The 15,427-nt window shown below is 42.6% G+C and overlaps 1 protein-coding gene across 8 annotated transcripts in view; it reads left to right on the top strand.

The window, feature by feature from the left end:
- The window catches only part of LOC140914982 (transforming acidic coiled-coil-containing protein 2-like), a 144,802-nt gene that overhangs the window by 24,792 nt on the left and 104,583 nt on the right, over positions 1 to 15,427 (top strand). For all 8 annotated transcript variants that reach the window (XM_073354171.1, XM_073354175.1, XM_073354174.1 and 5 more), the window contains exons 3-4: positions 4,691 to 4,816; positions 14,558 to 14,698. In XM_073354171.1, the coding sequence (XP_073210272.1) occupies positions 4,691 to 4,816; positions 14,558 to 14,698 (267 nt within the window). The remainder of the gene's footprint in view (positions 1 to 4,690; positions 4,817 to 14,557; positions 14,699 to 15,427) is intronic.

Below are 15,427 nucleotides of genomic sequence, written 5' to 3'. Positions count from 1 at the left end.
GATATCATCAAGGGAAACTAATTTATGGAGTAAACGTCCAAAGAAAGCAAGAGAAGCTAAAACTCTGCACCTATCCTAGAAGGAGTGAGCCAAGCACTTATTGAAACAGAAGGAACATTAAGCAATCTAGGCAAGTAGTCGGACTAACTTAGATGGGCTACTGGACCTCTTCCCATTATAAAATGTTGCTAATATGTGGTATACTAACAAGACACTTACATAAATTATATAATTAACCCTCACAACAGCCTCGTACATTGGTGAGTACTGTTGCACATATTTTGTACACAGGTAAGCTGGGGCTCAGAGACACTGATTGGCCTAATATCAGTCCTGGTTTAAATATATGGTATTACTATTAACTCAGGGAGTCTTGTATCCCAGCCCCTGTTCTAACCATTAGACAACATTCTCTTCCTATGCCTCTTCTCTAAAAATATGCTGGGCCAACAACACAAACACTGCTCAGTCCTCCCTTTATAAGTATTTTGTGTTACTCTCCAGTATTTTCCCTAATCACTTCAAGCAGGGCTGGATCTACCATATGTGAAAAACAGGCAGTCACACAGGGCTGCATGATATTAAGGGCAGCAATGGGTTATTCAGATAACTGGAGGATAGCTGGACTTGGACACTTACTGGTTTTATCAGAGAAAACCTGAGCCTCTTATTGACAGGCTGCAAAGGGCGCCGTAGCCAACCCTCCTGAACTGAAAGAACATGAAGTGGAAGGAATAAAGGGGAAAGTATTGATCAGCCTGGAGGATTCTCTCCCCTCCTCCCCATAACCTCCTGACTTCAAGATTTTCAAAAACCTTAGTGTAAAATTGTCGTTTAGGGCATTGATGCCCAACCTTATTACACAGGAGGGCCACATAAAACAAAGCACAGCCTAGTGTGGGCCAAACAGATTCTACATATTTTAATAGGATTTAAAGTCACCTGTGTTGACATATTTTAAGTTCAGCTTGTTTCATATGTATTTAGATAGGTTGTTTCTAGGTACAGTATTGTCTATTTACACACTTATATAAACTAAAATGATGTAAACATGATGACAAAATGCTTATGAATCATCCATTAGTGTATTTTCTTGAAGCAGACCTTATGAAATGCTCTGGTGGGTCACGTGCAGCCCATGGGCCATAGGTTGGGCACCCCTGGTTCAGGATACAGATACTGTGGATAACAATGGGAGACCTGTACATGGATCCAAGACAATATTTAGCCCTAATTTTGTAAGCAAAGCTATAATCATCCCTGATGAGTCAGCTCATCCCTGCTAGCACTCATTGTCACGTGTCAGCAAACCACTTAAGCCTTGCTTTTACCTATTTAAAAAACAAAATTTTACCCGTGTCAAAATCAGCTGCTTTTTTTTTTTTTAATTAAAGCAGGACTTTAGTCTCTCAAATAGAAGAAATATCACATATGCATACCATTATTCACTATTCATTTATATTTAATGCACATCAGGAAAGTGGGGCAAACTTCATCTGAGAGACTCATTAGTGACTTTATGTATGTGCCTCCCTAGCAATGATTTGAAATGCATCTCCTCAAGGCCAAGCAGATACCTTAAGATTAAAACTGTGAAACACGAGAGACCAAGGACACTTGTTGATAGAAGGCTTAGCCGGGTGACATACTGATTGCAAACTGAAAAGGAGTACTTGTGGCACCTTAGAGACTAACCAATGAGCTGTAGCTCACGAAAGCTCATGCTCAAATAAATTGGTTAGTCTCTAAGGTGCCACAAGTACTCCTTTTCTTTTTGCGAATACAGACTAACACGGCTGTTCCTCTGAAACCTGATTGCAAACTGAGTCCTTTGGTCTTTTGACTGAATTTATAGTGTGCTATTTGCAGCTGTTATTAAGCAGCTGGTTGTTAAACTGTGAAGTATTTTTCCTTTGAAAAATATTTCAGTCATGCTAGCCATAAGGAGAATTTGGAAGTAATTTTTAGTAGATCTCTTTAATAGATTCCACTCGACCCAGAACTCAGTCAGTAGAATGAAAAGAGGCCTTACTGATCACCCTATGCAGAGTTTATGCTGAGATAAAGTTGTCCTGAAAGACTTCTTAGTACTGTGGGGGACTTGTGGTGGTGGTGGTAATCTGAAAGGCGTGTATTAGGCTAATATAGCTCTGATTTAAAATAATTTCTGTTGTGGAACTAGATGGAACACTTTTTTGGGTTCCCTCTATTATTAGGCCGGTGTCTAGTAGAGTGGCTTTAGTAATAAACTGCTTCACTACCATCTTTTCTGTTTCAAAATGGGTTTCAAGTTGTACAGTTTGTGACCTGTGTGAAAAGATTTGGGGCACGTCTTCACCGGCAATGTTAAAGCGCTGCCATGACAGCCCTTTAATGTGGCTTGCGTAGTTGCGGCACAGCGCTGGGAGAGAGCTCTCTCTAAAAAACCCCACCTCCACGAGGGGAATAGCTGCCAGCGCAGCTTCCAGCTTGAAACTTGCAGCACTCGGGGGTATTTTTTTCACACCCCCTGAGGGAGAAAGTTGCAGCGCTGTAAAGGGCCACTGTAGACAAACTCTTGGTCTCCTGTTGCGAGGGGGAAAGGTGTCTGTTGTTGTCAGAATCAAAGAGATGCAAATGACTGAATGAGAATGGAAATGTAATCTGCTTCTTACTTCTACAGTTGGTCCTTCCAGGTTATGGCAGATGAAGGTACATCAGCATGGCAAGGTTGGGAAGTTTTCAGAGCCATGACCTGTGCTGTACTTTTCTGTGTATCTACAGAAGACTGTTCGTGACTGTGTTGTCAATAATTATAATAATACTCAACACTTACATAGCTTTTTATACCACAAAGCAGTGTACAATGGTGAGCTAATTAGTTAAACTTGCACACTTCGTGAATACTTAAAGTCCCTTTGAAGGGAGTGTTTCCCAAAAGGGATGATGCTCCACCTTGGGATTGTGCAAAAGATGAGGTGGTGAGGTTGGATGGGGGACCACACACAGACCTCCCAGTTGTTCTCCAGAGGTTCAGCTTTCATTTAAAAAATAAACAAAGCCCTGTTACCATTGCCAAAGCAAACCTTTAAAATGTAAGGCAAGTATAACAAATGAAGACACATAGGCCTGAGTTTCCAAAGAGCCTAAAATACTGGTTCTGAGGTCTGATGACATTAAGTGAGTGAGTTTGTGTTGGGGGGGGCGGGGGGGGGTGAGAAAACCTGGATTTGTGCTGGAAATGGCCCAACTTGATTATCATACACATTGTAAGGAGAGTGATCACTTTAGATAAGCTATTACCAGCAGGAGAGTGGGGTGGGAGGAGGTATTTTTTCATGCTTTTTGTGTGTATATAATAAGATCTTCTACACTTTCCACAGTATGCATCCGATGAAGTGAGCTGTAGCTCACGAAAGCTTATGCTCAAATAAATTGGTTAGTCTCTAAGGTGCCACAAGTACTCCTTTTCTTTTTGCGAATACAGACTAACACGGCTGTTACTCTGAAACATTCACTTCAATAGGTGCTAACATGGATACCAATGATGATAGTTTAAATGTCAACAATGTTAACTATACTATTGTACATCAAAGTATGTAAGAAAGGAGAGGAAGTATCATCATATTAAGAAGCTCTGCACCCGCATTTTCCAAAGCATGTTTAAGGATGGGACCTCTAGAACTAACTGAGGGACATAAAGATGTAAATTAAGATGTTTAGTGCTTTAATAGCCCAGCACTTAGCAGGCTTGTAGCAGAGGTGCAGCTGGTTTCACTTTTCTGGATGGGGCTCAGTTTTTAAAAAATTGTAAAACACAGATTTAAGAAATGGCCTATGACCAGCTGCAGAGATGACACTCAAGGTCAAGCTCCATTTTATTAATAAAAAGATATACCCCCTTTTTCAATAAAGGCAATAAAGGCAAAGACACTCTATCAACCGAACTAGAAAACTTTGTAATCTACAACATCTTGGCAAAACATTTCCTTCCAAGAGCTGATCCCTGAAGTGATGTTAACCTGGGATAATGAGGACCTTTGTTCATCTAGCTTTCTACCAATAGTTGCATAAAAGTAATATTACACCTTTCAAAAACAGGCAAATGTGGTAGGTTGTCATTTTGAAATTTAGTTCAGCACAGTGGGTCAGTTCTGTTCTCCTTGGCATCAGTGTAAATTGAGGAACACTCCACTGAAGTTATTGTGGGTTCTCTGTTTACACAACATGAATGGTTTCAGAATGTGACCATAAGTACTATAGGAAATGAAAAGTAGAAGAAAACACTAGCTCAGTAAGGGACGCAATTGTAAGGACTTGAAAAAAATTCTTATGAATCTCAACATAAGGAAATCTTGCCATTTCTAGTGTCAAACACCAGTTTATTTTCCCATGCATTCTTAACATTGTAAGCAAAACTGGCATTGCCTCACTATTATACAGTGAGGCAGTCTTTATGTAGGCCAAAGTTCTGTTGACTTCAAACAGGCATGTGCACACCCAAAGACTAGACGGTTGAGCCATGCACATAGGTGATTTTTTAAAAAAGCTCTTTCCCTGCATTAGGTAATGCACATGGAAACGTATACATAAGGTTGCTATAGACTACCTATGCTAAACAATGTCTCCAGATGTAGGGATTAAAAGCAATTGTAATTCTACAAAGACCTCTAACTGTGTCATTTTTCCATCTCTCTTCTTTTTTATACAGTTCTCTTGTGCCAGGTGATGCCATAAAATTGGCTTCTTCCACTGATTCTTCCAAACAACTGTTAGCTGATTCTCTGCCTTGTGAAAATGCTGCTCCTCTGGGTGCCGCTGAGCTGACTGCAGCAAGGTACAGTAAGGGACTCATTACAGTCATGGGGATGAAAAGCAACTGTAAACTTCCTTGTGTCATGGAGGGCACTAGCTAAGAAATAAGTGGCACTGGTTTTGGGATGGGGTGTGTCTAGGGTGGCCAAATGATATGCTGTTTCAGTGCCTCTTCTTGGCAGCCTGTCACTGAAGCTCCTGTAGAATCTATGCCAGAATTTCAAGCTGCCCCCTCAGACAGAATCTGCAAGGAAAGGTGGCATATCCCATCCCCGGGGGAGTAAATCCCCTGGGGCACAGCAGAGGCTGGTGGCACAGGCAAATGCAATTTATATCTTTATTAACTTACACCTTTTTCTCAGCACAAGGTGAGTTGGCCCTTCATGTTTAGACCTTTCCTCCTAATATTTAAATTTGCCAGATTCTTTGCTGGAATGATGCTGATATTAACAAATTTAGTTATTTGCAGTGGATTGGAAATTCCTGTTTTTATTATACGCTGCTTTTTTAGTGATGTGAGCAGATTACTGTTGCTCTTACCAATATTGTTTTCAAGGAAGGAAGGTCTGAGGCATAGCAGTTCATGTTTTAAACTTGCAACAGTAGATGTAGTTTTAGGGTTAAATTTTCTTAAACATCTAAGTCATTTTCAAAAGTGACTTAGGCCTTAAGGAATCTACAGCCAATGAGTTGTAGGCTTCTAACTGCGTAATAATTTTGAAAATGGGACGAAGAGCATGCCTACACTACAAAATTAAGTCGACCTGACTTACGTCAGCATACAACCGCTGCAGTAATTTCATCGCTTGTGCGTGTTCTTGCTTTGCTCCTTGTGTTGGCAGTGCACCTCCTCACCAGGAGTGCTTGCACTGATTGACCTTTCAGTGTGGGGCATTGTGGGACAGCTTCTGAAAGGCAGCAACAGTCAATGTAAGCCATGTAGTGTCTGCACTGATGCTGCATTGACGTAACTACATCGATCTTGGCTCTACACCTTGTGGAGGTGGAGTTAAGTCAATGTAGTGGGTGTTACGTCGGCAGGAGTGAAATTTTACTGTAAACACTTACATAGTTAGGTCAACATAAGCTGCCTTGCCTTTAGTGTAGACCAGGGGCTAGGCTCCTTAATCACTTAGGCACTTTTGAAAATTTAACCTATTTTCCCCCTGCTGCTATTTCAAATATTATATTACTTCAATTCACAATAGGGAGAACTGAGGTTGAAAAGAGGCAGGTTAAACAAAGTATTAGAGGGGTAGCCGTGTTAGTCTGTAGTCTTTAAGGTGCCAGTAGACTTGTTGTTCAGGTTAAACAAAATGCTTCCTAACAACTTGAGGGTAATTAGCATATGTTTTTGGGGAGATAAGGATGAGAAGTTAGTGATTTCTTCCTGCTGTCACTGCAAGGTTTTAATTAATATGCAGATTTCATTGATAGCTCTTTTATAAATGTAATTGGTTACTGTTTACACCAATGGAGGCGTCCTCATCATTATGATTCTGAATTTCTGCCATAATGATGAGCCTGTTAGAAAGAGAATGAACTGTTAATGAGTTGAAGCTATGCACTTCTTTCTGACAGCAGAGGAATAAGAAAGGGTTACACCAGCAGTTTCAGCAGCATCTACAAATGGTCTTTTGAACACAATCTAAATTGTGCTGCCTTTGGGTGGATGTTTAGTTTGTGCTCCTACAGAGACAATCAGACAGATCTACAGTGCCAACTAGCTGTTATTTTAGAAAGCATTCAGGAAGAGCAATCTCCTGTGGTATGTTCATTATTAGCTTCTTTCAAACCTCATGAGCTCCCACGAGTCAGAGGTATGTCTGTCTTCCTCTCCGGGCTGCCGGACTTCTACCAGAACCTCCTCCGGACCTGGAAACTGTTCTCGGGGACCAGGTCAGTGGTGGCCACCGAGGGGGCAGATCTCCTCGCAGAACCCCTGCTACACAACCCCCAGCTCCGTGTGCAGGTGGCGGAGTCCCGCTCGGTGCGCCAGAAGTTGGTCCTGGCAGAAGTCACCAGAGTCGGAGACCTCCTGGACTACAACCGGGGAGACTGGCTGGATCTCCTGACGCTTGCTCGGCACATGGGGCTCTCCAGACCTCGTACTCCCTGGCTCGTACTTCAGGAGGTGAGGGCTGCTTTACCGCCTGCTGCTCGGGCCTACCTCGACCAGGTCCTGCGAGAGGGCATGCCCCACCCACCCTCCACCCCAGGCCCTCCGGACCTTTTCATTGGGCCCCTGCCCCGTGGACCCAACCGGTGCCCCCGCCCCTTCACTGTGAGCCGGCTGCACAACTTGCAGCCGGTTCGTTTCCAGACTGTGCCAAGGAAACATCTATACATGCTCGTGCTCCACACCCTTCACGTCCTCAACCTCGCGTTCTGCCCCGACACAAAGTGGCGGGACCTCCTGCCATCTTTAGAGGGTGAGGAACTCCGTGGGCCAGCCTATACTCCACCCTGCTCCTGAGGCCCGCTGGGGATATCAGTTGGCAGCTCCTTCACAGGGCCGTGAGTACGGGCGTGTATTTGGTGTACCCCTGTCTCGGACACCTGCCCCTTCTGCGGCACAAGAGAGACCCTGGCGCACGTTTATTTGGAGTGCACCAAGTTGAAGCCCCTATTCTGGCGCCTCACAGATATTTAGTTAAGTTTCTGGCTACACTTTTCCCCTCACCTACTTATCTACGCGCTCCCTATCCATGGCCCCACAAAGCCACGGGACCTCCTGGTCAACTTCCTCCTGGCCCTGGCTAAACTGGCCATCTATAAAACCAGGGAGAGGAGGTTGGCCAATGGAGACTCCTGTGACTGTGGGGCCTATTTCCGATCCTCTGTCCATTCACGCATCCGGGAAGAGTTCCTCTGGGTGGCGTCCTCTGACTCCCTTGATGCCTTCGAGGAGTAGTGGACGCTGTCCGGAGTTCTCTGCTCAGTGTCCCCGTCAGGTTCCCTTTGTTTGACACTTTGTCCGCACTCCTGTTCCTGTTATTTTATTAGTTGTCCCCTGAAATCACTTGGCTTCCAGGTCCTGTGGATCCCCCACTTAGGCTGGGGGGAACCCTTTAGCAGTGGATGAACGCTAAGTTTGTAGCTCACGAAAGCTCATGCTCAAATAAATTGGTTAGTCTCTAAGGTGCCACTAGTACTCCTTTTCTTTTTGCGAATACAGACTAACACGGCTGCTACTCTGAAACAAGTTTAAGGTTAACTGTGTCAAATAGTTTAATAAGATTTTGACGTGGAGGGGTGGGGTGGGAAACCATTTTTTGATGTTAGATTGATTTTTCTCATTTTTTCCCAGAAGTTACTGCCACAGACTTTTTCATGGTTAACATTATTTAATAAGAGTATTATTTCTTAATACTATAATTATTTGTGATTGCCCCAATCTATGCTGGGTAGCTGTGCAAATTTTCTGCTGAGGAGTACAGTGTGTAGGGATCAGTTTAAATTGGGCTAGACTTGATCTCCATATAATGTCACTGTGGAAGGTGCAAGGATATCAGCAGTGATTCACCACACATGGTTGCAGGAGGTAACAAAATAGCAATTGGGGATAGAAGTATTTAGAATGAAACTAGAAATCCCTTCAGTCCATTTGTCAAAGTGCATTAAAAGGCAGGTGAGTAATACACTGAGCAATTACAGTGAACCTGTAACCAGAGAACTTTAATAAACTCAGTGTTCTTAAGAAATCACTGCACAGGTTGGTTCTTGTTGAGATTGATTAATAAGAAGAGAAAATAAGAACAAAGATGAATTTAGAAATCAAAGCCAAATTATCTTCTTCGTACCTGGTTGCCTGTTATTCTTGGCAACTTTCATTCCCTGCTATTTGCTAACAATGAATTTGTCTTGCCTGGGCACTTTGCAGTGTCATGGTGATAGATCTGCTATAACTTCTCTGAATGTCACCTGTACACCTGGAAGAAGAGTATTCAAGCTCAGTGTGGCTAGAGCTCACTTTTTAAGCTCCCATTCCAAACAAACAAAAGCAAGGCAGATCTCCTAACAAGAGTAAAAATCTTACACCGGTATAAGCAAGCAATATCATTAAAGTTAACAGGATTACTCTGGATTTAAAACTGGTATAAATAAGATCAGAATCAGGTGCCTCTTGACCAAGGAGGACGTTTAAAACAATGGAGCAAAATGTTTGTTACATTTATCATTTAGTGGTGTCTCACCTTCCCACACCCTCTGTTATGCATAATACATGCTTGTTTATTTAGCCTAGCATAGCCACTTACTGCTGTTGCTTTTACAGCATTTTGTATAGAATTATTCCACAGTTGCTTTTTGATATTACTTTGAAAAGTTTTTTCAGTGCACATACGCACAGTGTCTGCCTCCTATCCCTCATTATTCTGATCAAAACGTAGTGCATTGCAACACAGATGGCTCAATGCTATTCCACTTCAGCGGCAATAAAAGCAAATGCAAAGCACCTTTTGGGGTTACTTATATATAGTTGCTTTTGCTTCCATGTGTATGTGTACCCATAAGGGATGTCTTAGAATTCAGATAGACTGCACTTTGACAGGAAAAATAATGAAGCATATAAAGGAGGGGTCAGTTTGTGCTTAATGTCTTCCAGATGGCAGTGTGTAATATGAGATCAGATACTGTCCCTCCATCTGTCCAGTCAAGAAATTATATCTTTGTTTTTGCCCTTGAGGGCAGCTTTCGCCCCCACCCTCCTCCAGTGATAACATTGATCAGAGAGAGCACCACATGGTCTGGTCCATATAAGTGGGTTTTATTTACCAGATCCATAGAGTAGTGTCTTAACACTAAATAGGTAATGAGTTCACCAACTGTTCTGCCAAGCCATTTCCATTTCAGACATAAAACAGCCCTCCTTCCCCCGCCCAGTCCACATACTGCATGAGAAAACATGAGTAAACATGCTGCATGAGAAAATAGTTTGGCTGTATTTACTAATTCAAGGGCAAACCTTCCCCCCACTGTGAAAGTGCAAAAGGTCTTTGTAGCAACAGTGCCACTGTGCATAGGGAAGGAAAGAATTTGGAGAGGGCTGGGGAGGCCAGGGATATCCCCTGTATGGTACAGAGCCCAGAGAGACAGACCAAGGGATTTGATTCTATGAAGATCCTCTAGGCTTTTCTACCTACTAAAGAGAGCTTCTGCCCTAGCCATTAAATTGGTGTGGCAACTGCAGACCTGCATCACTGTTGCTTCACAGCTTGAGAAGGAAAGTTCCTTCTCCCATGGTGTTTCCCAGCACCCAGCTCAGTTGCTCAAGATGAGCAAGGGGAGAAGAATGGATACAAAATCCACAGTAAGTATTTAAAAATATTAAAAGGCAAGTGAAATTATGGAGCTCAGCTATGGGAGCTAGGAAATCGGTTGCTCTAAGCCAGCCGATGACTCGCTGTGAGGCCTCAGAAAAGATCAATTAATCTCTCTACCTCAGTCTTCTCATCTGCAAAATAGGGATGTTAGTCAGGGATGTTGTGTCAAATTGAGTTCCTAGTGTGGAAACTCACTCTGCATGGGAATCAGGCATCCGCGAGGGCATGAAATGTGAGTGACGTTCATCTGTGGTGGTGGTATTAAAATATACTAAGGGCAGCACTGTTATATAGGGAAGTGAGTGTGGCCTAACTGCATCATATGCCCGCACAGCAAAGGCCTCTTGGGGATTGTTCCTCACTGCAAGCTCTGCAGGAACAGGGGAATCTAGCAATAGAGACAGTCAGGAAGTTTTGTTCAAAATTAATTTTTTTTTTTTACAAAAAACCCTGAGTTTGAAAAATGTTTGATTTCTGACGTGCTCAGCTCAGTAGGTTAATGATTGTGGAGGCAGGAGTTTAAAAAGCTCTGGGTGCTACAGTGGCCAGCTGGTGTCTCTGGTGATGTCTTAGCTAGGCATAGTGGGTATGCTGCCAATTTGCTTTGAGAATAAAACAGTTTTATACTGAATCCTGTTTCAGTAATGACTGTTGAGTTCTAACGTAGGCACTGCAAATTTGGGGATGTGAACTGGTGCAGATACTGCCTGAAAGTCAGAGTTGCACCATAGTCAATCTGGAAGGTTGAGGGAACCTGCTTTGCTTTAGATGCTGAAGGTATGTCTGTACTGCAGCTGGGAGTGAGCCATCCAGCCCCCTCGGGTAGGCAGACTCTCACTAGCTCCAGCTTCACTCAAGTTAGCTTGCTAAATACAGCAGGGTGAATGTTGCAGCACGAGTGGCCCCTCAGGCTAGCCACCGGAGTCCAGGACTGCCCAACTCCTGGGGTCCAAGCTCCCATGGCTCACCCGAGCCACTGCCCATGCCACAATGTCCACAGTGTTGTATTTAGCTTGGTAATTTGAGTGGAGGTAGCACAAGTCTGTATACCCAGGCTGGGAGGCTCGCCACAGCCGCAATGTAGCCATACCCTGAGTTCAGTCACCCTGACATCATTGCTGCATGAGTTGAACAGCTAGTAATGGCAGACAGGTCTCACTCTGCACACACCACATTCCCTCTGGCCCGAACCCAACTATGGGTGGTTCAACCAGTCACACAAGCAGTGAATTGCACACCCATGTTAGCAGCACTTCATCCCACGTCCACGCCCCGAGTGATTATTTTGTCTGTATCGAAATCACTCTGGCATCATTTACACAACCAATGAACTGAGCCCAATATAGTTACCAGCCCCAGATGGTCATTGTGGGAATTTAGCCATGTTTTATATAATATTTTGAAAACTGCAAAGTGCTCTCTAAATGTGAAGTGTTTGAAAATTGTTTTTATAATCATGGCTTATGTCATAGCCCATACAAAGTAAACCATCCCTATTATAAAATCAGTTTTGCCGGCTAGTTTAATTTTGAAACACATTAGAAATGACAGTAGACAAAATATGTTTCTATGGTAAAAGTTTCTCTTTTATGTGCAGATTTAAAGGAATGTTGGTGGGAGAGAATCAAAAAGTAAGTGTGTGTGTGTGTGTGAAAGAGAGAGAGAGAGTAGTGTTGTAAGCAGTTCACTGGTGTGCCTTTATTTCAGAATATTCTTGCAGTATTTTGGAGGGTATACATGTAATAAAAAACACCTCATAAATTGTATCTATATTTGGTGTGTTCCTGTCTTGACTAGCCTCCTTGTGCATTTGTTTCCTTTTGTGATGCTCTGTTTACACTCCTAACAGATGTTCGATGGTCACTTATTTTTGGCAGTTTATTTTTTGCTTTTAGTATTTTCCTCTAGTTTTGGTGCAACCCTATATAGTCATACCGACTGCTGTATATATTTGACATTATTACTATATAAGGACAAAGGCAATTTTTAGCTAAGGGGAAAATAGTAAATGAAAAAGGAAATAGCTTGTTTCTTTCAAAATGTGAAACTTACTCCCAGAAGAGATCAAAGTGACCGCAGATCTTGCCACTTTTAATACATATACACACATGCACGCATGACAGGAGACTAGAGAGTCCTGTAAGCCACAAAAGCATGCTCTGCTTACCTAAAGAGAATAGTGTGAAATGATCTGTGTTGTTGCCCATGGCTTTTTACCTGGTTTCTGTCACTTAATATCCTGGTTTGGTTTGATCTGTACCAATATTTGTTCTTACACTGGGTGTTTTCTTACAAGAACCATAATTACTTAAAAAAAAATCTTTTGGAGTTTAGTGTTTCTGCATTAGAATAATCATTTGCAGACAAAGGCAGAAACAGTGTAGTTACTAAATGGTTAAAATTATTAACAGATGGCAGGGAGCCTGTTCTGGAGACACAGGATGGGTTAGGTTTCACAGTAGCAGCCGTGTTAGCCTGTATTCGCAAAAAGAAAAGGAGGACTTGTGGCACCTTAGAGACGAACAAATTTATTTGAGCATAAACTTTTGTGAGCTACAGCTCACTTCATCGGATGCATTCAGTGGACAGCACAGCATGGAGCAGAAAGGAAGTCTATGAGCAAAGAGGGCAGGGGATTTTTATTTATGTTACAACAGCATGTTCTGGCTGGTTGTATTGCTGTTCATTTTATAAAGCCTGACGCATTCTTTTTAATTTTTGCATTTGGTTAATGGTTTTGTTTTTATGACACTGCATTTGTCTGCCAAATCGTGGTCTTCTCTCTTGTTAACAGAACCTGCTGTGCGGGTTTTGCACATGCACTGCTCGTCCCTTCCTGAGTTTTGTAAGTTGCAAAGTTGGGACATCTGTTGCCAGGTAGTGTTTCGTGGAAGTTGTTCTAGTTGAGGAGGAAGGCTGTCTCCCACATATCAGTAGAGCCCTGCAAATCTCTGGATATCTGCTTTATATCTGTGGGTGTCTGCATCCGTAGATGCAGATCTCTGCAGATCATGTTTGTGGATCACAGATGGATGTGGATCCAAATTGTATATCAAGAGCCCTGCAAATCTGCAGATACACATTTTATATCCAGGGACGCAGATAGCCACGGACCTTGTTTGAGCATCAGATGCGGATACAAATTTTGTATCCACAGAGGGCTACCTATCAGCATTCCAGTCACCTTTGCATCCATTCCTTGTGGGTGCAAATGCATGTGTTGACTATGCAGTGGGTGAAAGCCTATTTCATAGAATCATAGAATATCAGGGTTGGAAGGGACCTCAGGAGGTCATCTAGTCCAACCCCCAGCTCAAAGCAGGACCAATCCCCAATTTTTGCCCCAGATCCCTAAATGGCCCCCTCAAGGATTGAACTCACAACCCTGGGTTTAGCAGGCCAATGCTCAAACCACTGAGCTATTCTTCCCCCCCCTTTCTGGAGGCATTACGTATTGGACCAAGTATTTGAAGATATCCTAATTGAAAACTTCATTCTTTCATGGTTTAAATGCCAGGCTACCTTCCTCCCCACCGTAGATTTAAAAAAAAGAGACCATTTTGAAAAATTTGGACGGCTGGACAAAGTTTGTCTCCATTATCGCAACACTTATATTCAAAGGTGTTCACTGTTGTACCACCACATTCCTGTTCTGATTGCTCGAAAATGGAATAAAGACAACCAGTGATGTTTTGTGTCTGGCGTCATGCCTGTTTCTGCTGTTCTTAAAGGTCCTTTGTCCTTTTCACTGTCCTGTGGCTCATCATTTAAAACAAAAGACACCCTGACAAAACTGCAGCTGTAACTTATCACCAGTATATTTCTTGATATAGTCAGGAGAGGGCCACTCCGTTACCAAAATGACTTTCGTGCCATCACCCTCATCCTTGAAACACCCCTGTTGGCTTTTTAAAAAATGTATTTTACCTATTCTGAAATTCATGAACTGAAATCTCATATGTATTCTAAACTCAGCACTGTGAGACTTAGCAATATGGTGGCAGTTGCTCGGTATTAAAACAATACCGCAGATCTCTAACCCTAATGTTTTTATAGTGAGAATTCATTTAGTTCTTCAGCATATTGAATGTTTCAAGAAAGAAAACTTTACTATTGTTTTTTAGGATTGGAAATGACAAACTGCTAAGCTCTCAACCTCTTGGGGGTGTTGTGGGGCTTAATTATGGTTTGCAAAGTGATTTGAGATCATTGCATAAAGACACTACACAGTGAACTGCCAAGTAGATAGATAGTAGCTATTAGCTATTTATTTATTCTGGGCTCTATATGTGGGAAAAGAAAACATGGCAGACTCGTAACAAATCAGTCTGACAGTAAGCTAGCGTCTCAAGGGTAATTTGCAAATGTTGTTGAAAACTTCTTGGCATTGATTACATTTTGCAGAGGTTGTTATTTATAATAATTGAATTGTTTTGCAGCACTTCCCAGCCTGGTAGCTGCAAAGAAGTTGAGAACCCTGTTACATATGTTCCTGAGGATGCATCCTTGGCTCCTACACCAGCTAATGATGTAGAATCGCTTGTTCAAGACAGTGAGGGATTGACAAAGGAAATAAAGAGGTATTGTGTAATGATGCGTTTTATCCAACTTCTGTCTTGGGTGTTCCCTGCTTCAGAATATATGCAATAATTTTGAAATGTTTGTCCAGATATGTGTGTCTGGCTGGTAGCTTTTGGAAAGAGGTACACAACTATCTTGTTTTGCTCCGATATGCACTATTCACAAAGGCCAGGAGAGGGAGCTTGGATTGCGTCAGTGGTGGTTGTTCTGATGTTGCACATCCTTTTAGATCTAGTGTTAGTGAATTGAGTTACTAAGCCAGATTTTGCATTTTGAAGTTGGATTCAAGAATTGCTTTTCTGATGAACTGTGTATGTTCAGTCCAGGACAGGATAGTGGCTGTGCTCGGCATCATCTGGCATGAACTAGTAAGATATACCTGTCAGAGTCTGGGGTGCAATTCAGTTCAGTGAGAGGTTATGTCACCACTTGTCCTGTAGCCCTGAATGCCTTAAAATGCTCTGCTGCTGGTCCTCCCTGTCTGGATGCTCCCAGCCAGGATATAAGCATGCACTGAGTGACTTTGTGTTGAGCAACCTTGGTTCAGAAACTCAGACTCCAACTCAGCCTGCTTGTTACACCACAGTCACACTCCGGTCTACACCAGCCTTGGTTACTACTAGCCAAGTGACTCCCACCCCAGTGCTGATTTTCCCCAAAACTATCTACCCTGAATTGTTGAGCCCTCTCCTGGAACAGTCAGAGGAGAAATAAGATCCATTGCTCCT

Source organism: Lepidochelys kempii, chromosome 7 (assembly GCF_965140265.1).
Source record: "Lepidochelys kempii isolate rLepKem1 chromosome 7, rLepKem1.hap2, whole genome shotgun sequence".
Classification (NCBI taxonomy): Eukaryota; Metazoa; Chordata; order Testudines; family Cheloniidae; genus Lepidochelys; species Lepidochelys kempii.
The sequence above is the reverse complement of the archived record's forward strand: the minus strand, read 5'-3'. Positions and strand labels throughout refer to the sequence as shown.